A 26566-nucleotide genomic window follows, 5' to 3' on the forward strand; every position below is an offset into this window, starting at 1 on the left:
TTTTTTCAAATAACCCCAACCATTTAAACTATACCTTTAAGAAGTAGTGCTGAGAGTAAATGGGTAGGAGACAGACAGAGCCAGAGCCAGAGCCAGAGAAAGGGGTGAGGAAGGGAGAGGCCGGGAGAGAAAATGTGGAGACATGTCTGAAGTGGTGGGGCTCTCCCAGGTTTCTGGCTTACTTTAAAATGAGTTGGGGGGTCATGTCTCTTCAAGAGAATGGCTGCCATTGTTCAGGTTGTTTCAGCTGTTAAAGCCTTCTGCTTCTTTACTCCAGAAAGACTGCCCCAACTATTTGTCACCCCACTCACTGAAAGTCGGGACTTGGGCTTATTAACAAAATGCTGTATAGTGGGGCAGGCACTTGAAGCATCACACATTTGTGTCTAATAGTTCAGATGGTGGAAGAAGCAGGTTCCTAGTTTTAGGATGGTTCTTAAGGTAGTGGGGGGGTGGGCACTCATTTCCTGACTTGCAAACAGATTCCTTATTCCTTCCCCCATCCCTTCATGGCAAGAGGCTACTGGTCTGGAAACAAACACCTGAAATGACACACTCAAGAGAAGGCTTACTATGCCTCTCAGCCTCACAGAGGTGCCATCCCATGTTGAGCTAGCATAGGAGTTTCTTTTCTATTGCTGTGATAATACACCATGACCAAGGAGACTTATAAAAGGAAGTCTATATGGTTCCAGAGGATTAGAGTCTATGATGGTGGAGTGATAGCAATGATGACAGGAGCTGAAACCATACGCTGAGAGCTTGCTCAACAAGCAGGAGGCAGAAAGAAAGCTAGTAATGGTCTGAGTCTTTTGAAACCTCAAGGCCAGCCCCAAGTGATACCTTCTACCACAAGGCTATGCCTACTAATCCTTCCCAGTCAGTTCCACAACTGGGGACCAAGTACTTAAATATATGAGTCTACAGGTGCCATTGCCATTGAAAACCACCAGATGCTCTGGGCCTGTAGTGAGGTAGCAAACACATCATGAGAAGAAGACACTGAGAGATAAAACTGTCACCTCATGGCTGTAAAGTGGGGAAGATAAAAGAGGGACTGCATGTCTTGCCAAGCTGGTCATTATGGCAGTTAACAGGGCTCACCACTGGTTCAAACTCTTGATGACTGATGCCTACATAGCAACTACTGGCATCATAAGAGCTACCTTCCAGGTGAGTGTCATCTTGATTTCTCCATATCTTGTGATCAAAATATAAGTAATTCACAATATTACCACTCACCAGAACTTCAGTTTTGAGGGGCATAGTTAATTAAGTCCAAAGCAGATACTCTGAATTAATTTTTCCTTTTTAAATTAATTTTTATTTAAATTAAACAATCTTATTTTACATACAAATCCCAGTTCCCTCTCCCTCCCACCCTCCCTCTTCCCCCACCATCTCCCCAACCCATCCCCATCCACTACTCAGGCAGGGTGAGGCCTCCCATGGGAGATCAACAAAGAATGTCACATCATTTGAGGGGAAGACCGAGGCCCTCCCCCCTGTTTCTAGGCAGAGAGAGTATCCCTCCACATGGAATGAGCCCCAAAAAGCTCCAGTGGTCTTATAAACTGCCCAAGCTCCCCAACTGACACCCACATTCAGGGGGCCTAGTTCGGTCTTATGCAGGTCCCTCAACTGTCAGTATGGAGACTGTGAGCTCCCACTTGCTCAGGTCAGCTGTTTCTGTGGGTTTCCCAAACATGGTCTTGACCCCTTTGTTCACCGTTCTACAACTGGATTCTAGGAGTTCTGCTCATGCTTAGCTGTGAATCTCTGCTTTTGCTTCCATCAGCTACTGGGTGAAGGCTCTAGGATGACATTTAAGGTAGCCATCAACTCATAGTAAGGGAAGGGCATTTAAGGTAACCTCTCCACTATTGTTTAGAATTCTTAGTTGGGGTCATCCTTGTGGATTCCTGGGAATTTCCCTAGTGCCAGGTTTCTCATTAAACCCAGAAAGGCTCCTCTATCAAGGATCTCCTTCCTTGCTCTCCTTCTCTGTCCTTCCCCCAACTCAACCTTCCTGATCCTTCATATTCTCATCCCCTTCTCCCTTCCTCTTTCTCCTACCTCCAACCCAAATGCCCCTCAACCAAAGACTGAATAAAGAAAATGTGGTGCATATACCCAATGGAGTATTACTCAGTGGTTTAAAAAAAAGACATCTTGTAATTTGCAGACAAATGGATGAAACTAGGGAACTAGAAGAAACCATCCTGAGTGAGGTAACCCAGACACAAAAAGACAAACATGATATGTACTCACTCATAAGTGGATTTTAGACATAGAGCAAAGGATTACCAGCCTACAACCCATAACCCTAGAGAAGCTGGAAAACAAGGAGGACTCTAAGAGAGACATACATGGACCCCAGAGAAGGGGAAAGAGACAAGATCCCCTGAGTAAATTGGAGGGGTGATTTTTCTTTTTATAGAAGTCAATATAGTTATATGAATATCATCCTGGCATTGTCCTAGGGAACCTGTGCAAACAGAATGGTAAACCTTGACAAGTTCCAGAGACCTGTGTCACTTGAGAAGGTTGAGGACAAAGTCCTTGGCAATGGTATCAGATCCTGAGGGACAGGAGTCTTCTTTGATAGAGAAACAAACTGGAGAGTGTGAGTGTGAACGGGCATAGAGGTGTTCCATGCTGTCCCCTGTCTCAGGGATAGAATTTGGATGCTGGAGGTAAAGGGGCTCTGACTGAAGACTGCTGGCACCGTGGAAAGCTTAATGATTTTACTTGAGTGCAGTTTAAGAGCTGGTACTGAAACTAGAGAGAGAATATAATTCCAGTTCATTAACTTAAATGTATTTTGGGGAGCTTGCTATTATTACTTTTTGTAAAACCACTTTTATTAATCTTTCAGTTCTATAAGTAAATCCAAGATTGTAGTAACTGTTTTGTATGTTATAATACTTAAAATTCTTTTGTTGTTTTTTATGATATTGCAGCTGTCTGCTATATACTGCAGCTAAGAAACAGAGCAGGAGGGAAGGTGAGGGATTTTTTTATATGCTCCTTTTATTAGAATATGAATACAGTATCTGGGTTCTGCATAGAGGATTCATGATACAGTTCATACCTACATGGACAGAGAAGTCAGTCCAGGAAGCATGGCTATGGAGCAGAGAGAGCCACTTTGTGGAAGGGCTTAGCTTGAGGAAAAAAAAAATGTGTGTGTGTGTGTGTGTGTGTGTGTGTGTGTGTGTGTGTGTGTGTGTGTGTGTGTTTATTCCCAGTCTAAGATTTGTATTTTCTTTGTTAAAATTCCCTTTACTTATTTATAGGTTTTCATTACGTTTTGCTAACCACCATTGCCTAGTTTTAATAGAGACTGAACTAACCAACTATACAGTAGCAGTTAATAAACTGCTACATATATATGAATATTAATTACAAAGATTGAACAAATCTTTCAGAACCCAAAGATTTCCCATAAAGAAAAGCCTAGGCCCAGAAAGCTTCATTAGTGGATCCTAAATTTAATAACATCAATCTGTCCCAATTGTTCCTGAAAAGAAGAGTTAAAGTTCCCCAACATAAACTATCAGTTTAGCATTGTCCTGATGGGGGAGATCCTTCTGTGTATATGTTTGTCTTATTGGTTAATAAAGCATTGTTGGCCAACAGGGAAGCAAGTTAGGTGGGACTAGGAGAGGAGGATTCTGGGAAATGTAGGAAAGGGAGAGAGTCTCCATGTGATCCCAGGAAGAGAGGACGCATGAGGCCAGCGTCCTCAGTAAGATATGTCCATATAGATTAGTAGTTATGGTTGATAATTAAGACTAAGCTAGCAATTAAGAAATCCTAGTCATTGGCCAGCAGCATTGTAACTAATATAAGACTCTGTGAGTTATTTGGGGGCCCTCAAGCAGTGGCAGAACCCAGGCAGCTGGTGGAAAGAGTTATCATTACATTGTCCTAGTAAGGGTTTCTATTGCTGAGACAAAACACTGTGACCAAAAAGCAAGTTGGGGAGGAAAGGGTTTATTTGGCTTATAGTTTCATCACTGAAGGAAGTCAGGACAGAAACTCAGGCAGGGCAGGAACCTGGAGGTAGGAACTAATGCAGAGGCCATGGAAGCATGCTGCTTACTGGCTTAACTCTCCTGGTTTGTTCAGCCTGCTTTCTTATAGAACCTAGGACTACCAGCCCAGGGATGGCCCTTCCCCATTGATTACTAACTGAGAAAATGCTTCACAGCTAGATCTTAGGGAGGCATTTCCTCAACTAAGGCCCCTTCCTCTGATGACTCTAGTGTGTGTCAGGTTGATACAAAACCAGCCAGTACAAGCATTCTCCAAATAGTAAGTAATCACAGGAAAAATAAATTCAGACCAACACTCCTTCTTAATGAAGATGTAAAATAGTCAACAAATCATAACAAATGAAACCCAGCAACATTGTAAAATTAACAATATACTGTCCCATGACTAAGTTCTAAATGTTATAGGAGATTTATCCCACGTATGCAAGGTTAGTTTGATAGTGGAAAATAAACCATTGTAATAGATACTAATAGAATAGAGGACAAAAATTATAGGATCTGTCTAAAGATACAGGGAAAGAATTTGAAAAAACTAAACACTCAATGACTATGAACAGATTATCATCACTCACTTCATAAAGGGAATATATGAAACCCTGTTGCTATCATAATATTTCATAATAGTAATTGTATAAGACTTTATGCTTTCAACTAACCAACTAAGTCCAGGGGTAGGAAAGGCATGTCCCATCTAGCCAACACCATTCTATACTATGCTAGACATTATAATCAGAGAAGTTTGGCAAGAAGAAATAACAGGTATTTGAACTCAAAGGAATAAGTCAAGCAACATCTATCTCCCAGATGGTATCACCCAGTATACAGAAACACCCGAGAGAATCTACACCTTAAAAACCTGCCAGAACTTCTTAAATGCTCAGCAGAGTTAAAAGAAATACCACAAAACACAGATGCATTTGACTATTTGTACTAGAAACAAATCCAAAATAAAAAAAGTTGAATTCATTACAGTAGCTTCAAAAGGCCCACCCCCGTGTATCTTGGCTCAGGGAGAATTCCTCTATATGGAATGGACTCCCAAAGTCCACACCTATGCTAGGGATAAGTACTGAACTACTACAAGAGGTCCCGTAGATTTCTGAGGTTTCCTCACTGAAACCCATGATCCTGGGGTCTGGATCAGTCCCATGCTGGTATCCCAGCTATCAGTCTGGGGACCAAGAGTTCCTGGATGTTCAGGTCAGCTTTTTCTGTGGGTTTCACCAGCCTGGTCAGGACCCCTGGGCTCTTCACTCATCCTTCTCTGCATCTGGATTACAGTTCGGTTCAGTGTTTAGTTGTGGGTGTCTGCTTCTACTTCCACCAGCTGCTGGTTGAGGGCTATAGGGTAGCATATAAGTCAGTCATCAATCTCATTATCAGGGGAGGGCATTTAAGGTAGCCTCTCCTCTGTTGCTTAGATTGTTAGCTGGTGTCATCTTTGTAGATCTCCAAACATTTCCCTAGTTCCTGATTTCTCTGTAAACCTAAAATGTCTCCCTCTATTATGGTATCTCCATTCTTGTTTTCTTTTATTCTTCCCCTGACTCAACCTTTCTGCTCCCTCATGTCCTCTGCATCCCTCCTCTTCTCCCCTTCTTATTCTCCTAGCTCCCTCCCTTCTCTTCCCGTGCTCCCAATTTGCTCAGGGGATCTTGACCCATTCCCCTTTTCCAGGGGACCATGTATGTCTCTTTAGGGTCCTCCTTGTTTACTAGCTTCTCTGGCAATGTGGATTGTAGGCTGGTAATACTATATATGTCTAAAATCCGCATATGAGTGAGCACATACCATATTGTCTTTTTGTGATTGGGTTGCCTCACTCACTCAGAATGGTTAAAAGAAACCTTTTTTTTTGATTGGAAAAAAAGGCAACAACTGAGATGTCCTAGTACAGATTCTAATTTGTTTCTTTCGTGTTTCTTTTTCTAGGAATCTAATTAAATTTCACTCATTCTGGAATTCTGGATCACATTTAAGGTTTTTTTTCTCCTGTGTTGATAGCCAGAAACTTTAAATCTTGCCATTGCTGAAGCTTCGTGGATACCTGACAGCTCTCTTCTGTCACTGTGGTCCTATTCCAATCTAAATGAGGCTCTGTTTTCCGTCATTCCCATAGCAGCATAACCTTGAAGTCTGCTTCACTAGAAAGGCTCTGTCAACAACTCAGTTCCCCGGTACTAAGTGCTGTAAAGAACTCAGTTATACCACAGGAAGATTATCTTCAGATAGCAAGAAGCCAGTAGTATTCAAAGCTTCTGCAGGCTTCTGCTGTATGACTAACATCTAGGCCAGTGCTTTGAACACATGTACCTAAGGATCCCACACATCCACATACAAGATGATTGAAGAGAGAAACCATGTTTCATCTCCTTCCTACACTGTGTCCAGAGACTCTGCAACTCACAGCCTGTGACATCAATTAGGTTTTAGTACTGTACCAGTGACAAACAAAACTACCTATTGCAGGGCCAATGGTAGTATAACTTGTATACAAGATACACCTAGGAAGACCTTTGGAGTCAAATGTGTTTAAAGTGTCTATAAAAGATCATGCATGCAGGGGTATTTCAAGAAATGCATGCAGGGGTGTTTCAAAAATGCATTCAGGGGTGCTTTAAGAAAGGCATGCAGGGGTGCTTTAAGAAATACATAAGCAGCCAGTGGTGTGAGTCATAGGATGTCTGGAATTTAGGTGTGTCAATCACCACACTGCACAGTGGAAGCGAGTGTTACAACGAAATTGCTCTGCTCAGTGTACACACGTGTATCCCAGACCTGAGGGGGGGGGGGCATGTTCCTTGCAGAACCAGAGACTTGTGTTTTTCTTTACTCCTTTCTCTTTGCCTTTCTTTCTGTTTTTCTGTATTTGCAATATTTAATACTTTACATTTAAAACTTCAGTATTTTAAGTTTCACAATTTTGAGCACTGCCATTTTTGTTAAGCCTGCTTTTCTTTCTCTCCCTAAACTAAATAGGAAAAAAAAACTATACTGCTTTGCTGGAGTAGTAAGAGAAAAGGATTTCAAGTATTACAATGATGAAAATTTTAGAAAATTTCATAATTGAGGGAAATCATTAAAACTAATTAACTTCATTTGCAACAAAAGCTTTGATAAATGACCAAGCATATGGTGCCCTCATGAGTACACAGAAAGGGGGAGGAGATATCCTGTCAGCAAAGGGGATTTGTAAACTTCAAACCATTATTTTAAGGAACAGTTAATATAAATTCTTTCAAGGCTCAATTTCTTTTCTAATAACACTATAAAAATATGCCAACAAAATGAGATCAAGTAAGTAACAAATCACTTAAAATAGACCCTTAAGATAAGTTAAATACATTCAAAGTGTGATGCATTTATGAATTGACAGGCATTCAAATGCATGTTGGAATCACAGGTTAACTGGAGAATTACCCAAAATGATGACACTAGTGTGTGACTGAATGGTGATCCCATATAGACAGTTGCTGTTCATTCTATGCAAATTCCAGGAATATAGAATGATAGTCTAAAAAAATTAAATAAGTGAAAACTCAAGTTATAAACATAGTTAGGTAGATTTAAAAGATAGAATTTTTTGCTAAAATTTAACGATTAATATGCAGATCTTTAAAAACCTACAATTTTACTTCTTGTATTAATTTCTCAAGGACACTGTAATGCATTGTCACAAACTCGTGGGTTAACAACATATTTCTTCTCTTACAATTCTGGAACCTCTAAAGGAATCTATTTCCTTGTACTTTTCAGTTTCTATCTTCTGGATTCCTCAAGCCTGGCTCTTTTCTCTATCTTCAAAGCATCTCCATCCAGTCTCTGCATCCTTCATCATGTCACCTCAAGACTCCCTGCAGCCAAATCCACCTCAGCCTCTCTCTCTCTCTTAAAAGGGAGAGGGGAGGAGAACATAAGGGATCAGGAAGATTGAGTCGGGGGAATAGAGAAGAGCAAGAAAAGAGATACCTTAATAGAGAGAGCCATTGTAGGTTTAAAAAGAAATAGGACATTAGAGAAATGTCCAAGGATCCACAAGGATGACCCCAACTAAGAATCTAAGCAATAGTGGAGAGGCTACCTTAAAAGCCCTTCACCTATAGTGAGATTGATGACTACCTTAAATGCTATCCTCATTGAGCCGAACTCCTGGAATCCAGATGTATAGAGGGAGGAGTGATGAGCAAAGGGGTCAAGACCATGCTGGGGAAACCTACAGAAACAGCTGATGTGAGCAAGTGGGAGCTCATAGATCCCAGACTGACAGTTGGGGAACCAGCATAGGACCAAACCAGGGCCCTGAACGTGGGTGTCAGTTAGGAGGCCTGGGCGGTCTATGGGGCCTCTGGCTGTGGAACCAGTATTTATCTCTAGTGTATGAATGGATTTTGGAAGCCCATTCCCCATGGAAGGATTCTCTCCCAGCCTAGACACATGGGGGAGGGCTAGGCTCTGCCCCAAATGACAGACGTCGATGATACCCCGTGGAGGCCTCACCCTCCCTGGGGAGTGGGATGGGGAGTTATTGGTGGGAGTAGGGAGATGGGAATGAAAGGGAACTGGGATTGGTATATAAAATAAGATTGTTTCTCATTTAAATAAAAATTTATAAAAAAAAAAAAGAGAAAAAGAAAAAAGGCACCTTTTACTGTGTTAGGTCCCAACCAGAAAATGCAGAACAATTCTTACACTCTTTTGCCACAGTGAGGAAGTAGTCCCATGTTCCAGAAATTAAAATGGCTGTCTGTGGGGCCAATATTCAGTTTTCCAGAAAAAATTAATTTGTATACCATAGTAAATTCTTTCTTGATCAGCCACATTCAATGGATAGAATAGCTTTCTTAGGCTGCTAACCCACCGTTATCTTCTATGAAGGTCTGTTGCTGACAGTATCTGTGCAGTCTCCCAGGCCTAGCTAGACACATTGGACAACATAGTAAGGGTTGAGTTCCTTTCAAAAATAGGTGCAAACCTCCCGATTCTTTCAGTTACTGGCTGTACATCCAATATCAATGGGTTAGTACCTATGCATATTGTCATATCCATCAACAGGCAAGAGATCTCAGGGGCCGGGAGATAGCTCAATTGGTGAAATGCTTTCATGAAAGCATGAGGAAATGTGTTTGGTTCCTTAACACCCCAGTAAGAAATTGGACACGGTAGCACATGCTTGGATTCCTACAGATGGGGAGGTGGAGATGAGGAGGACTCCTGGGGCTTACTGGTCAACCAACCTAGCCTCATTATCATGTCTCAGGTCCTACTGAGAGGCCTATCCTAAAAATACAACAGAGGGCATAGCTCCTGAGGAAGGACACCTCAGGTTGACCTCTAGCCTGCATACCTACCTGCATGCACATACAGCCACTCCCATGCTGTAACAGGGGTGGAGGGGTGGGGAAGGTGTTAACGCTCACCTATAGAATGATTGGGATCATTGAACTTCTTCCCTGGTGTGGACAGAGAGCTGAACATTCCAGAAAGACAAATGACAGAGTCACTGAGAAAGCAAAAAGTAATTTTATCCCTCCAGTATGGGAAGGGCCTTAAGGTTGGGAGTCTACTTGGATGTTTCATAGGCCCCTGGATTCTCCACTTTCCCCTCCTGGACCTGTTTGGATAACTGCCAACTCGTGAAGTCTGTCTTCTAGTTCCTGTCTACCTGTTAGACCCCCAGAAATCTCAGGCCTCTGGGGTCCCAGCCCAGGACTTCAGTCACCCCAATCACCAGGCAGATTCGAAAACTTGCTGCAAACTGCATGAGGCTTTATTGTCGTTTAACGAGCTAACCCTATGTTAGCTCGGGTCTTTCACTCACCCGCCATGGCAGATGGCTAGCAAAGACAGCTCGAACCGGCTGCATAGAGATCTTGTAGGGCAGCATAAGGGGAGTGTTTAGGGGTACGCACAGGCTCAGGATTGGTGTGCCTCCAGGCTTGGAGGGCTTGCCCTGTTGATTGGCCAATTGGTTGTTAAGGCCCATAGGCCCTCCCAGGGCGGTTGCTATGCTCTGCATATCATTTCTGTGCACTTGTCCATAAAACACACCCAGAGCCATAAAGCATAGCACCACCAGCTAACTTCTGATTGGTTCCTTGCCACGAGGCAGGCATCTGACCTCTTGGTGACCAAGGCAAGGTCATGGCAAGCACGTGTTACTGTCATGGCTGCCTAAAGTGGCAGCTGGTCCCTTCATTCCTATGCCCTTCATTATGTATATCCATACACATGTACACACACTCAAGAGCTAGGACACACACACACACACACACACACAGAGAGAGAGAGAGAGAGAGAGAGAGAGAGAGTCTAGATTTTAAACAACAATATAATTTTTTAAATATTAATAACTGGATAAGACAATTTAGAATTACAGTCCTGGGCATATTTACTCCCTGCTAGATTCTGTTACTAAGTAGCAAAATGCTATCATCTTAGATACTCTGTTGTGCATGAATAAGAAGTGATATAGATTTCAGTTTTTTGTTTTCATAGCATTGGAGTTTTTCTATATGGCTGAAATAGCTGCTGAATAAAAATTATCCTCCAAGTGCTACATTAGGAAACTTGTCTATAAAACCTGTGCAGTGAGATAGGATCAACCCACCACTGTTTGGAATGGATTCAGCCCTGAAAATAAAGTAACTGGAAATGGTGATGGAAGTAGCATTAAAAATTCACCAATAGTGAACTGAGAAATAGATTAGCTAGCTTTCCTAGGAGGTACACATTAGATAAAGCAATGGTCATTCTATTGTTTACAAGGTAACTTACTTATATGAATTATCATTGAATTGGCACATCTCACTTTTCCATTGTGTTATGTCATTCCAAAGCACGTATGTTAAAATGCTGACAAACCCTTGTTAAGTCCACGTGGTTTAGGCTTCAGAACAATAGCTTTCAGCATCCCCTGATAGTACCAGACCACGCAGGTACTTTCCTAGATCACAGAAAGTTAGTAAGAAAATCCACATCCTGAAATGTAAAGCAAAACTCCCCTCCCTTCAAAAGCATTTGAAGTCACTCTCCTGAGAAACGCCACATCCATACATCATGCCTAAAGAGCTGAAGAAGCTGAAGAGCAACTGTCCTTGCCATGGAGATACAGATCTCAAATATGCAGCAATTGGTCACCGAGGTGCTCAGAGCAGTCTAAAGTTCCTCAGATCTCCATAGGACATGTCATTAAATCTCCTCCTCCTGCTGTGTCTGACTTCTGGGAGGAAAGCATATGGTATAAATATCACTGCACTTGGTGATGAATACTAATGATCGCTCAGGAGGCCCATCCTTTGGCTCCTATGGCTGCTATTTCCAGTTGCTTACAAATGTGACATGCTTCCACTTGATTTAATAATCTTTATTTTAGTTTATAGATCAGAATTCTCTATGCATAATCTGTCTGTAAGAGCACACACAGATACACAATTTTATTTTTTGAGTTTTCCTATTAATACTGTGAAATTAAAGCAAGCAGACTTTAGGCTTACTAAGGTCTCATTTCTCGTTCGTCTTAAACTACTAGGATCTGAAAGTAGACTACACACACACATACACACACACACACACACACACACACACACACACACACACACACACACACACACAAAGGCACATGGGCTACATAGAGTAACAATGACCTCCTAGTGTGGGGACTGAAAGTTCAGTGATAACATGTAAACTAGAAGCTTATATGTCACCATCCATACAGAACACCCCTATCATTGCAGGAATGGAAGAAGGAAGTATCTTGAAATGTGAAGAAATCAGTCTACCATCTTCATGAAAACAACAGCACATTCTGTGTTCTGTATACCAGCTGAATTTCACACAGGTAACTTTATCAGAGCACACCGAGAGTTCCGAAAAATAAAAGAATTAAGAGCAATTTGGTTAAAAAGAGAATTTTACTCCTCAAAGCTTTCTAGGGGTTTATACAAAGCTGATTATTCTGGCCCCGTATTTTAAGAAATAGTATGGCACAGTATGACAGCAATGGTGCCATGTCACCTCAGACAGCATATATCATTGGGGTGATCTGGATGGCAAAATAAACAATGTACAGATTTTATTTCCCAAGGCCAAATATCACAAAACACAATATAGGTTTCACAATACAAACTGTTATTTTCTAATGTGTCCATAATGAAAAATTCTATAATGGAAGATAATATCAAATACAGATTTTATATCAGAATTCTTTGCCAAAAACTACAGTGCACATTAGAAGTTACTGTCACTGGGGAGTTAAATGATGAATACAAAAACAAACGCACATTACAAGTATTCTTTTGTTCTTCACTTACCATGATGCAAACTGCAAGGAGTTAACCTTTAAGGGTTAAAGAGTTTAATCAATGTCAATGCCTGATCTTCTGACGGCGATAAAGAACAGTCTGTCTAGCGATACCCAACAGAACATCACTTTGTCAAGCCACAAAGCGCCCAAAAGCTTGTCAAGTAAGTTACCAGAAACCTCTTTGTGGTTAGAACTCAGCTCCTTCCTGCTTGACCTATTATTTGATATTTGACCACTTGGTTGCAAGACACTTGCTCTTTCTAGCTGAAATGTCACTGGGGCATCTTGTCAGCTCCCCGACATCTCGGCCTGACATACAATTTTACTTTTGTGTGCTACAAGGCAGAAAATGCAGGGCAATGGCCTTGTTTTAAATTCTGTCAGCATCAAAGACGGTCGTCACTCTTGGGTCTTACCAACAACAAAAACAAAAAAAAAGGAGTCTATTCTGAAGGTCAAAACGGCCGTTACCTTGAAGTTTTTCAGCTTATACTTAAATATATCACCTGCTACACTGGCGTGGGAACTGTCCTTATAAAGTGCCTAAGCAGTCCATGGAAACCCTCCCGGCAGAGCTGCTCTTCCTTCCTATCAAATACAGACTTGATAAAAGGACAAGGTTTTCAGTACCTACAGGGACCAAATTCAGCAGTTAACTTAACTTGTTCAAATGGGCAAGTGGTATCATGTAGCTTTACAAGGAGCAACCTGACCTTCTCACATTGACCAGGAGTGACATTATTGTGTGGGAGGAGAAGCCCTCACATCATTTCTGTTTTGCACAACCTGCTTAAAGTTTGCAACTAAATGCTTGTCTTCAGCCGAGCTGACAAGAGAGAAGAGGGGCTCAGTGAACCATGGCAGGGCTGCCATGAAATGACAGGAATCATTGGCATACATTTCAAATAGCTCTCTCAATCCTATTAAAGTATTGCAGTCTTGCTTTAAAATAGACAAGTATGAAACAACTTTGATAGATAGAGACTAAAATGGCTTATTGATTTTTTTAAGTCCGAGGGAAATTACCCAAAATGTGTCATTCTTTAACATTTAAAAATATGTTACATAAAAATGAGCAACTGTGATAATAAATAAAACTTAGGGAGAAAAAAGTAGGTTATTTCATTATTTAAGGAGACAGAGATCCCTGCACACATCAAGATATCACACAATTTTTTAAAGCCCACCCTCACTTGTATTAAACAAAACTCAACTGAAAAGAAAATTCCCCTTCAAAACAATTTTAATTATACCATTAACTCTTCCTCTGCTTTTTATTTCATAAAGTCATAGTCCAATCTGAGATGGTCTTTTGACACTAGCAGGTACCACTGGAGAGGACTGAGATGACATTAGAGAATGGGGTGCTGTAGTTATGAATGTCTCCTTTAAAAAACGATAAGTTGTATCAAGTTCCGCTTGTATTGGAAGAAAGTCCACAACTGTGTCCCCAGGGAGAGCAGCTCTTGAAGGGATGGAGAGGTTGGAATGGTCCCGGGATCCTGTCTGTGGGTAGAAAGAAGCACATAGAATTTTAAACTCTTAAATAGAATATGCAAACACAAATGAGAAAGCAGGTAATGCTTGAGATGTAAAACGGGATGGAGCTTGCTATTAAGTAATCTATCTGAAACTAAGGAAGCAATTTTTCAATGTAAGTGAATCAACTCATCCCATTGTAGTGAGCTTTCTTGTCGGACTATCTTTGGATCACTAGCCCCAAATAACAACACAGAGACTTATTATTAGTTACTAAGGTTGGCCCTTAGCTTAGGCTTGTCCCCAACTAGCTCTAATAACTCCAATTAACCTGTTTCTATTAATCTGCAGTCTGCCACATGGCTCAATTATCTATGCTCTGCACTGTATGTCTGACTTCTTCAGAGTCTTACTGTGTCTACTGCCTCTCTTCTTCTCAGCGGCCTCTCTATCCCAAGAAGTCCCACCTAACCTCTTCCCAGCTGGCTAGTGGCCATTCAGCTCTTTATTAAACCAATCACAGAAATATCTTCACACAGTGTATAAATATCCCACAATATCCTATTTCATAGGTGTTTCAGGATGATGGAGGAACAATAGAACTTTATACAAAACTTTTTCAAGTCTTATATCAAAAAGTCTATACAACTAGGCATTTTCCAGTTTAGCTTCAATTCTTTGGTCATACAAAGAAACTAACACTAGGAGAATTTGTTCCATTAGTTTATCATATGCTATAATGGACTGCTTAGGAAGTAAATGATCTGTGTGTTCATTTCTAAATTACTTTTAATGATTTAATTTGCAAGTTTAACACAAAGAAAAATAAGTGAATCCTAGTGATTTCTAGAAAATAATACACTATGAATAAAGTCTAGTGAGAACTTGTGTTACACCTTCAATAACAATGCCAGCATCTGTTTTGATTGTTTTAATCGTCTGAGAATCATGTATAAACATAGAGATTATACTATGATATCAATTTCTCATATGTGAATTGCTAGACTCCAAAATCAAACTTCAAAACTGCCACACACTCATAAAATACTTGAAAACAAAATTAACATTTGATAATGCTACTATTTGACAATAAGAAACAAAATAACAGTAAATAGTAGTTAATATTTAATGTGAATGAAGTCTTAGCCAGGAAGCATACGTTATTTGAAAACATTTACACAAATAAGAAAATAATGACCAAACTTTAACTAGAATTTTCCAGATTCTCAGCAACTGAATGTTGTTGAGACAACAAGGCAAGTTATGGGTGCCCACTAAAAACATTCCAGTTTACAGAGTTTTAAAAACAGCTTTTTCATGGATTCTCTTTAAGTTTTGATAATAAAATGACATATGGTATAAGGATCTGCTTCACTCTGTCATGTTATACAAAACTATTTCTACATGTGGAAACAAGGAGGAAACCACTGCTGGCTTTAGGAGCATATTAGAAATTCCACTGTTGTATGTGTTACCATTTTTGTAGATTTTTTAAAAGTACAACTGGAGAAAATCAATGTCTGCATCTAGCACCTAGTTCAGCAATTTTCTTTGATCTCTGTTCTTTTGATTTCTTGATACTCCACTGCAAGCAGATAGCTGATGGAAATCATCTTTTCTCATGCTGGAGTTTTTTTTTAAAAAAGTGCCTACAGTGGCCATTCAGTTATCTCCATGAGGCACAGGGTTTACTGAGTCCCATGGAAGGCAAAGAACACCCAAAGGCATGCATGCATCAGTCCTGGACATCAGGGCTAAGGGCACATTCAGAGCCATCATTCCAGGCCTGTGTACCATAGTTCAGAATATGAGCAGTGGCAACCAGTGCACCAGAGGCACAGGGTGAGCAGAGGCACAGGGTGAGCAGAGGCAGAGGGTGAGCACAAGCAGAGGGTGAGCACAGGCAGAGGGTGAGCACAGGCAGAGGGTGACCACAGGCACAGGGTGAGCACAGGCACAGGGTGAGCACAGGCACAGGGTGAGCACAGGCAGAGGGTGAGCACAGGCACAGGGTGAGCACAGGCACAGGGTGAGCACAGGCACAGGATGTTCCACAGGCAGCCTCAACACCCTAGACTTTCTGTTACCAGAACCACTTCCAGAACTTGTGCCAGCCTACTGTGTGAGGTGGTGGCCTCACTACCCAAATAGGCTTGCAGCTCTAAGTGGTATAGCCACCTCCTAACTCTCCTCTGCACACCCAGGAGTTGAGAGAACACTGAAGGAGCCAAGGGCAATGGGGCTTGATTCTCTTCCTTGCTTTCTTTTGCTTACTTATGGCAATGGTTTTCAATACGGTTGGCCTAAGCTTCAAAAATGTTTAGTCTTTTAGTATTTTACAATGTTGATAAGTTACAGCAATGTGTACTGATATGACACACAAAGTGAAACCATAATTTTAATATAATGTGATTATATCAAGAATTTGAGCATTCTGGTTTGAGAACATTTCCCTTTTATTCTGTTAACAGAACAGTGAGCTTCAGTCCCCAGTGTAGAAGAGAGCAAAACTCATCAAACTTGGGCTGTCTGTTCTAAGACTTGGAAACTTTTGGTTGTTCTCTCTGAAGTCCACCCCCAGCCCAAGGGCAATCACCATTCTCCTCTCTGCTCCTATGAATTCGGTAGATCCTCAGCTTAGTCCTCTTACATGGAAGGGAGAAATGAGGCGTCTGTCCTGAGATAGGCTTCTTCACTTCTGTCATTGCTGTCACAAGTGACAGAATTTCTTTATTAAGTCTGGGTAGTATTGCATTCTGCAGATACTCCAAAATTTGTCTATTCACTGGCTAGTGGACACTTGGGCTGATTCCATAACCCGACTTGTAAAAACACTACAGTCAACATGGCCCACAGACATCCCTTCAACAGATTGACTTCATATTCTGGGTAAATACACAGAAAGGGCACAGCATAGGGGGGTGTCATATGGTAATACTATTTAGGTGGGATTTCTGTTCTTGTTTTTGTCTTTGTCTTAAATTAAGTTTGTATCTTTATGCTTCAAGTTCTGGTCTAAGAAATCTACATATGAAAGGGAGGGCATCTTCCTGAGGGTCTTCTTGATGTCCTACACTACAGAAGAGCAACTTCATCAACCTGACCAAGAGCCCTGTGTTGCCAGTATTGAAGACGCACACAGCTTCCTAAATACACTGCACTTGAAGACTCCCTTTTGTTCCTGTGAGTCCACCAGCCCAGTACCCAACAAACTAGAAGGCTGCCCTTCAGGGAAGAGCTCCAGCAAGCGCTGCAGTCTGAAGACGCTACAGGTCTTGGCACTCTATGCAAGGCTCCGGTTTGCCTGTTGCTGCCCTTCTCTTTATGTGTCCATTTTTCCATGTGTGTAAAAACACCCTTTCATCTAGTAGAGTGTTTTGACTAGATAACCTTGAACGGTGGTGTCAAGTATTTCTGTACTATTTTAAATCAGGCTCAGCTTCTGCACATTTTCTTCAGACATTATGTTCTTAACACAAAATAACCAAACTGTCTTGGAGAACAAGGGAGGGATGATGGGAAGAAAAGAGGTAAAGGGTGAGTGAGGGAAGGAAGAGGGAAGAAGGAAGGAGAGAGAGAGAGGAGGAGGAGGTAAAAGAAGAGAGAATACAAATTTTGTTAAAGAGCTTTATTCCTCAAAGACGTCTAGCCAGCAGTCAGTCTTATGGGTGTATAAATGAAAACAAATGGCTGCTTCTGCTACTAGAATAACTTGCTGTACTCTTAGAAAATATGTTTATTTCATGAAATGGGATAAAATTTAATTTTAAGTTACTTAGCTTTAAAAAAAAGCCAGCACAATTGCTACTGAAAGTTTGATCTGAGAATTTGATGTTTAAGTAACAGTTAAATATTTAGTATTTTTCTTGTTGCAAATAATATCTGGAAAAACCTATGGAAATGCTTTTTTCATGTAACAAAGAGGTAAGGATAGTAAAATAACTTTGTAGCAGAGATCAGTAAGAGTTAATGTCATTATCTGATCTTACACCCAAAGTCTGGGAAGCCTGTGGCAGTTTAAACTTCTTCATAAACTGCTTAGATGTTCTGGTTGTCTCACATAACTCTAAATTTGGGCAATTTTTTAAAAAAGAAATTGGTTACCTGAAAATAAGAGCTAGGTGTCATGTGAATCTTTATGGAAGCACTTTTATTTCCTCAATGAGCTGTAAATGGTTCTATTAGAGCTGTTATAGTTGATCAGGCAAATACACACTCACAATACAGAATGTACCTACTAAATTTCTCCATTTAAAAAATTTGTGAAATGCAGTAATTGAATATACCCAGCAGTCATTTTTTAAAATTATGACTTTCTACAAATGTTTCCAAACAGAGAAGTAAAGCATTCATCTAAAAATAATCGCACAATAAGTTGTCTATAAATCAAAGTCAGTTTGCCAGCCAAGGCTTCTTAACAGCTAGAGCAGCTGGCCATCTGTCTCCTGTGCAACATCCATGATCCACTTGTGTTTTGTAGGACTTATGGTTAAAGAGGTGAGGGAAAGCCTGATTTACTCACATGCAGATCATGCTAAGCACAGAGTATAGCAGAGGCTGGCAGACTGTAGCTTCCCTACCCAGTTCTGCTTTAATTGAAGTCAGCCATTTGGAGCAGGTAAGTTAGCCTGCCAAAGTCTTGAATTCCTTGCCTATAAAATAAGAGTTGGATTCTTCAACTCTGAAATACTGTGACTCTGTTACAATTCCATGTGCAGTGGTATATGATAAAATATTGGTATCTAACTTCTATATGACATTAACTTAAAAACTCAGTATTTCTAAATATAATACTTGAGATGTTAATACCTAAGGTTTTGAGAGGTAAGACAACCCATGATAGGACATTTTTCTTTAGATGTATATTCTTTTTAGATTTCATTTTTTATTGATTTTGTTTTGTGGATTTCACGTCATGTATCCCTATCCCACTCATCTCGCCTTTCTCTCATTTCCACTCTCTTCCCTTGTGACCTCCCACCCAAAACAAAATTTAAAAGTAAAACCAAAAACAAACAATAACAATAACAAAAAACACACATTAAAAAAAATCCCAGCATGGAAAGCTATAGTGTGTGTGGCCCAGTGAGTCACACAGTATCCCTTTAGTCCATTCACCTTTACTTGTAAGTGTTCATTGCAATGAGTCATTGGTCTGGTTCCAGACCTCTGGATTCTGCTACACTATGGATACTGGCCCTCACTGGGACTCCTCTTGGATTAGATAGATATTCTTTTTAAAAATATTGTTGAATCTGAGAATTTTATACAACATAGTTTGATCATTTTCACTCCTGACTCCCCTTACTCCTACTAGATCTGCCCCCACCCCCTAACTTTCTGTCCACTCTTCTTTTTTCATTTAATATCCATTGGTTCATATTTGTGCTTTCCATATATTTCTGGGTATGGAGTATACCCACCCACCACTAAAGCATGGTCAATCTACCAGGAGAAAACCCTTAAGAAAAAATTGACTCTCTCTCTCTCCTCTCTTTCCTCTCTTTCCTCTCTCTCCTCCCCCCCCCCTCTCTCTCTCTCTCTCTCTCTCTCTTCTACATACACACACACAGAAGCCATCACTGTCCATGGCTCTTCATGAACCCCTGCCCACTCCACGCTAGAATACTGCCTGGCTTGATCTTGTGTAGGTCTTATGAAGACAACCACAGCTTCTATGGGTTCCTGAGGGCAGTGGTTTTGTCATATCCAGAAGACATGGTTTTCTCCTCCCTGACCTCTGGCGCTTAAAATCTTTCCACCCCTTTTTGTTGTAATGGTCCCTGAGTCATAGGAAGGGGGAGCCCCATTTGTGACTGATTCTTAGGCAAAAGGAATCCATACTGTCCATGGCTTTTAAGTATAAACCGAAACTTAATTCAGTTAAATTCTGTAGTCTACTTTTGTTATTGCAATCTCCATGCTGGCATTTCAAGCCCATATGCTGCTGGTTGCTTTTACATTGAGTGCAACAACTGTGTTTATACTGATGAGGAAACCAAAGCACCCACAAGAGGGTATGATGATGAGACTATTCCCACTCTAATTCATAACGTGTTCTTCACACTGACTCTCAATACTTAGCATAATAAAATTTTCTTTCCTCCAAAAATATTTGTGCATCATGTTCCACCTCCCCACTTTCCCATTCTAGCAAGCTGGAATCACAGGACACCACAGATGACACAATCAGAAATGGAAATAATCCAGGAAATTGTTTTCTCCTCTGGAATATTCACACGCACATATACATCTACCTTCAAACATACACACATTTATATACGCACTCATACATAATCTGTTATACTATTAAATACTTACTTTGTTTAGCTACTAATTCTAACTTCTAGTATGCAATTGCAAACCTTGCACGGTATTTTATGCATTCTTCTCCCTCTAAGTTACTAACCCTTAGTACACACTAGCTTGACTCTTGAGCTTACTGATGCAGGACTGCAGGGACCAAGAGGCAGTGGAGCCTTAGAAAGAGCCCTCTGGTCGACAAACACACTACCTAGAGATCTAGAAATGTCACTCATAAAAATAAAAAGGAAACCAGAAAACTGGTAGAGACACCAACAAACCACTCCATTTTGTCCTCAAGGAGATCCCAGCTCTCAAGTGTATCTGACTGGTTTGAATTCGGCCTCAAGAGCTTGCCCAACATGGAAAATTAATGGAGTAATGATTCTGTACCTCCCTCTATGCTTCTCCACAACCAGGCCCTTAGCTGTACAATGTTTGAGCTTTTTGCTTCCCCATCCAGTCTTATCTATGTTTCCCTTGATGTTGTGCAATCCAGTTGGTACTACGTATGTTCTCTACACTACATACGCAGCCGTGGTCTAGCCATGTCTTCCATTGCAGCTGAGATTCCTACCTTTTATCTCTAGTCAGGGCTTCCCTCTCTGGTGAGGGCTTTCCAGACCTCTCTCCACCTTTTCCTAACTATACTGATGACAAATGTCTGACCGGAATTTATGTTTCTTTGTGAAAATTCATATTTATTTGTATTTTTTTGGGTTTTCCTATAAAACAATGAGCACAACATATGATAAAATAAATCATGACTTTGTATTTCTAGCATAGCCATTCAGCTAACACTAAATATGAATGGATAAGTGAACAAAACACCAATATTATCACATCATGGTTTGGTCTCATGTTGATATTTGATTATTTCATGTGTAACAGATTACATCTCACATATAAGGACCACAGTACAGCAGAAAGATATGACTTGGCCTTCTCAGATTCTTCTTCTTCTTCATTCTGTCATTTAGTAAGTATGTGACCTTTGACAGATTATTTGCCCTGTTTGAACCTGTATCTTTATCTGTGAATCCTTGGGATTGTTACAAAAAGTAAATGAAATAAAATCCACAAAATGCAATATTTGTGTTTGATTTCTCTTTGTGATCTTAGTGATAGTAAGTCCCAAGTTTATTTTTATAGCTACCATGTATTAGGTTTGCATATGAGGCACCATAGTAGGCTCAGCTTGGTTGCCATTATATGAATTCTCACGACTCAGAGAAAAATCTCATGAGTCTCCATATCTTTTTGTTTGTTTGTTTGTTTTGGGGGGTTTTCTTGTTTTTTTGGTTTTTTGTTTGTTTGTTTGTTTTGTTTTTCGATACAGGGTTTCTCTGTGTAGCTTTGGAGCCTATCCTGGCACTCGTTCTGGAGACCAGGCTGGCCTCGAACTCACAAAGATCTGACCAAGTGCTGGGATTAAATGCGTGCGCCACCAATGCCCGGCTGAGTCTCCATATCTTAAAGTTGAAGAAACTAGGGCTCAAGAGGGGTAGAATGATGTTGTACCAGGTTACTGCTTGGTATGGCAGAGAGAGATGTGAATCTTGCTCTGGCTCAGTTGTTCATACATTGACAGCCACTATCCTCTCATGGTACCTAAAGTAGAAATTGCCTTGGATTTACTTCACATCTAGAGCCATTTCATATGGTAAAGGTTCAGCAGTCTCGGTGACTGAAAAAGAAAAATGAATACGTTGTGCTGGAGGCAGAAACAAATGCTTTTATTTAGAGAAGCATTGTTGTAGCATAATCCAGTGTCTGAGTATCCATTGCAGCACAGGAAATAAATAAGCTAGCCAGCATTTACACAGAATGAATGTCCCAATCTTTTCACCAAGATGTTAAGTTGTTGTTAGGTTCCAATGTAAAATTCAGAGCTGAAGTTTTAAATTACCCCAGAACAATTAACTTAATTTTAAATTATTTTAAAGATGTCTTTGTGCCTGACATGATAACAGCTCCCATTATCTGCTCTTGGATGCTTAAATTTCCTGGTGTGATCAGGGTTGGAAAAGGAAATGAAGAACTTTCCTGGACAGCTTTTTGGTTTTTCTTTTCCCTGTTTCCTTTACAGCCCATGCTGTTTGATCTTGACTTCTCATTTCTTACACACCTGAGGAGAGGGGGAGAGTTCCAGAAATGAGCAGGAAAAAAATGCCTTTTCACTGCCTTAGACCTGTATTTCCAAACAACTCAGGAAGAATTCAAAATGTAAATATATTCATATGATCAAATATACAAAAAGGGCAGGAACTGAATAAACACGAGAATACAATGTAAGAAATCCTTGACTGAACTGGTTTTTTCAAATGTGTAACACACATGCTAACCACAGGAGTGACTTTTTTATTTACAAGACTTATGCAGTTAAAAGAAAAGAATCTAATTGGAAAATAAACTAAGGAAGTGTATTTGCTATAACAGCATTCAGCTGTAACAGAAAGCACCAAATGCTTTCTTATGCAATGTAGAACTTATCATTCTCTAGTGGGACTGAAGGACACTAAGTGGAATCCAGGCTATTTCTATCTTGGTGGTCTATGGTTCGCTTCTTAAGATGCAGGTTGTAATCCTGTAACTAAATGTGGAAGCTATGAAATTCTGCCAACAATCAAATGTGCAGTTAGTGCACCTTCAACTTATATTTTTGTTAGGATATTTGACAAAAAGTTTGCCAATTTGAGGGGCTGGAGAGATGGCTCAACCGTTAAGAACACCAGCTGCTCTTCCAGAGGACCTGGGTTCTAATCCCAGCACCCATATGGTAACTAACAACTGGCTATAGCACTAGTCCCACAGGATCTGACTCCCTCTTCTGGCCTCCACTGGCACTGCATGTGTGTGGTATAGACATATTTGCAGGTGAAACACCCATACACAAAAAAAATGTTTTTGAAAGGAAGTTGTTGACTTTTTTTTTAATCATTAATATTAGCTTTGGATTAGGAGGGAATTTCCAAAAGTTTCTGAAATGTCCCTAAACATACTTCTGAGATATATATATATATATATATATATATATATATATATATATATATGGAGTAGCATTCTCAATACTGACCACTATAAAACCAAAGTATTAGTCAACTTTAAAAAAATATTAAAGATGTTCTATGTCCTGAAACACTAAATATTTGGCCATTGTTTAAGTCTTTATGTAAAAATAAACAAGCATCCATCCTATTAGAGTGAAAATTTATTTCAATGGATGGTAAAATGGTATGTAGACCAAAGAACCATTTTAGAAGAAATTTATGACCTGCAGCAGCAAATGTTTGCTTTCAATATTTAGTTTATATACCTATCTACCCAGGGTTTCAGAATAGCTGCTTGGGTGAAAAGTAGTCATTATTGGAAAAAGTTTAAGATCCCTGCTCTCCAGTGCACAGTATGTATGCATCCAGCTTGTGGCAAAAACTGCGGATGACCTGGCTACATTCTGGGAAGAAGAAAGAAAGAAAGAAAGAAAGAAAGAAAGAAAGAAAGAAAGAAAGAAAGAAGCAAAAAGAGAGGAGCTGTTTCAGGATGGAAACTGACTACAACATTTGAGTGTGTGTGTGTGTGTGTGTGTGTTTGTGCGCGCGTGTGTGTGCATGTGTGTGTGCATGTGCGCGTGCACGTGTGTATGCACACGTGTGTGTGCACATGTATGTGTGTATGTGTACGTGTGTGTGTGTGTGTGTGTGTGTGTGTGTGTGTGTGTGTGTGTGTGTGTGTACATGTGCACATGAAGGGCAGGGTCAACCTCAAGTGTCACTCCTGGGAAACCATCTACGTTTCCTGTTTGAGACAGGGTCTCTGACTGGCATGGAGCTCACCAAGTAGGCTACACTAGCTGGCCAGTGGGTCTCAGGGATCCACTTGTATCTGCCTTCCCAGAGCTGGAATTATACATACACAACACCGTGCTAATTTTTTTATTATTTTTTTATTTTACTAGTTCAAATTAGGAACAAGCTTGCTTCAGATGTCAATCCCTTCTCCCTCCCCCTCCCCTCCCCCCAACATCCCACCTGCCCCTAGCCATCCCCCTCCACTCCCCAGGCAGGGTAAGGCCCTCAAAAGGGGCTCCCCAAAGTGCTAATTTTTTACATGGACTTAAGAGGATCAACTCAGGTTCTCATGCTTTAAAGGCAAGCACTTTACCAGATGACCATGTCCCCAAACCCTCAAAACTAGAATTTTTAGTTACATCTCATTGGCTTGAGCTTAGGTCATATGACTAACAGGTTGTTTTTTTTGTTTTGTTTTTGTTTTTGGTGGGGGAGGCTGTCTAGACAATGTAGCTTATTTTCCCCTGGAACTTCATAGATAATATTAAGAAGCTCTATTACTAAGAAAGAAAGGCACAGAGGAGGAAGGCCTGGTATCCTGTGTCCTGGGCACAAATGGCCTATTTGGTTGGGGTAGGAGGGATACAATAGCCAGTGAATATATGGAAAGGTAATGCTTCATTAAGATTAAGGAAACGCATTTCCTGGTTGTGATGTCTTCTCTTTCATGAAAATGATTCTGCAAAAGAATGGCTAAACACTGAGCCATACTCCTGGAATCCATTTGCGGAGGGAGAGGAGGGATGAGCAAAGGAGCCAAGACCATGCTGGAGAAACCCACAGAAACAGCTGACCTGACCTAGTGAGAGCACAGAGACCCCAGTCGTAAAGCTGGGGAACCAGCATTGGGCCATACCAAGCCCTCTGAATGTAGGTACCAGTTAGGAGGCCAAGACAGTCTATGGGATCTCTAACAGTGGAGTCAGAGTTTATCACTAGAGCACAAATGGACTTCAGGAGCCCATTCCCTATGGAGGGATACTATGGCAGCCCAGATATGGGAAGGAGGGCCTGGGCCCTCCCCCAAATGATGTGATGAACTTTGATGGTCCCCCATGGAGGGCCTCACTGTCCCTGGGGAGTGGGTGGGGGTGGGTTGGAGGGTACCATGGGGAGCATGGGAGGATGGGAGGTCGAGGGAATGAGGGAATTGATATGTGAATATGAGTGCTTCTAAAATTAAAAAAAAAATTTAAAATAAAAAAGCAAACACTTTATTATCTTAAAAAAAAAAAAAGATTAAGAGCTGGGCGTTGGTGGTGCACGCCTTTAATCCCAGCACTCGGGAGGCAGAGGCAGGTGTATCTCTGTGAGTTCGAGACCAGCCTGGTCTACAAGAGCTAGTTTCAGGACAGCCTCCAAAGCCACAGAGAAACCCTGTCTCAAAAAATCAAAAAAAAAAAAAAAAGGATTAAGGAAATGCAACACAGATACAAGGAGAAATGGCTTTTCACCTATCAGATGGAAACCACACAGACAAACGGCAATGCCACCACTGAAAAGGGGGGAAAGGAAGCTCATTTCACGTGGGTAAGAAGCTGGTGAAAACTTTTCCAAGTACACACTCCGAAATGTATTTACCCTGTACACTTACCATTTCTGCCACAAGGCATTTCTTTTATGAGCACCTCAAATAAATCACCAAGAAAAATAAGTCAAGTATCATGGCACAGGCCTGTAATCCTAGTACTTGGTAGTCTGAGGCAGGAGAATTGCATGTTTGAGATCAGGCTGAACTACATAGAAAGATCGTGTCTCAAAATCATTGATTAATTCATGTAAAACCTCCAAAAAGGAAAGTCGCCATCAATAGATGCCCATTTAATCGATATATGACATGTTCAAATAACACAATCATTTAAAATCTGAGGCAAACATTCAAATACTAATATAGGAATAACTTCATGTGAAAAAATCAAACAAGATTTTGTATGTAGATACACATACACACATATGCACAGAAGCTCCTTGACCACAATGGGTCACACTCCATACACCTGCACTTTAATACATCTACTAAGCGCAGCTCAACAACACAGCACAGTACAGCTGTTAACTCCTGTGACTACATGGATGACTTGGAGATACAGCTCATTGCTGCCACTCAACAACACAGGAAAACATCCTAGGGCACGTGGCTATTCAGGAGATCAGAATCCAAACAGAAGTACAATTTCAACTGATGAATGCTGGTTAGGAAAGATGGTGAAAGTAAAATCCTATGTACATCCATGGTAACTCAAGTGTGTGTGTGTGTGTGTGTGTGTGTGTGTGTGTGTGTGTGTACATATGGTATGCAATAATACGCATATGTGTCTTTTCATTTAAAAACCAAACATGAAGATATATCCATATGAGCATAGTTTTTTTTTCTAGAAATGAACATTAAAAAATTAACTTTGGAATGTGGCTCATAAAAAAGGCTAAATGTTTACATTTCAGTTAGTTAGTTAGTTAGTTTTCAAGACAGGGTTTTCTGTGTAACAGCCCAGGCTATACTGGAACTCACCTGGCACAGTACAAAGGAATTGGTTCCCCCAGAGCTGGAGTTATAGGTAGTTGAAAGCTCCTTG

General features: G+C 40.6%; 1 protein-coding gene across 1 annotated transcript in view; it reads right to left on the minus strand.

Moving 5' to 3' along the window:
* Positions 1 to 12167: 12167 nt before the first annotated feature.
* Positions 12168 to 26566, minus strand: part of LOC100756343 (coiled-coil domain-containing protein 171) — a 332880-nt gene continuing 318481 nt past the window's right edge. The window contains exon 26 of the mRNA XM_035439823.1: positions 12168 to 13869. Coding sequence (XP_035295714.1) covers positions 13651 to 13869 — 219 coding nt within the window. The 3' untranslated portion in view covers positions 12168 to 13650. The remainder of the gene's footprint in view (positions 13870 to 26566) is intronic.

The sequence above is a fragment of the Cricetulus griseus genome, chromosome 2, assembly GCF_003668045.3.
Source record: "Cricetulus griseus strain 17A/GY chromosome 2, alternate assembly CriGri-PICRH-1.0, whole genome shotgun sequence".
Classification (NCBI taxonomy): Eukaryota; Metazoa; Chordata; class Mammalia; order Rodentia; family Cricetidae; genus Cricetulus; species Cricetulus griseus.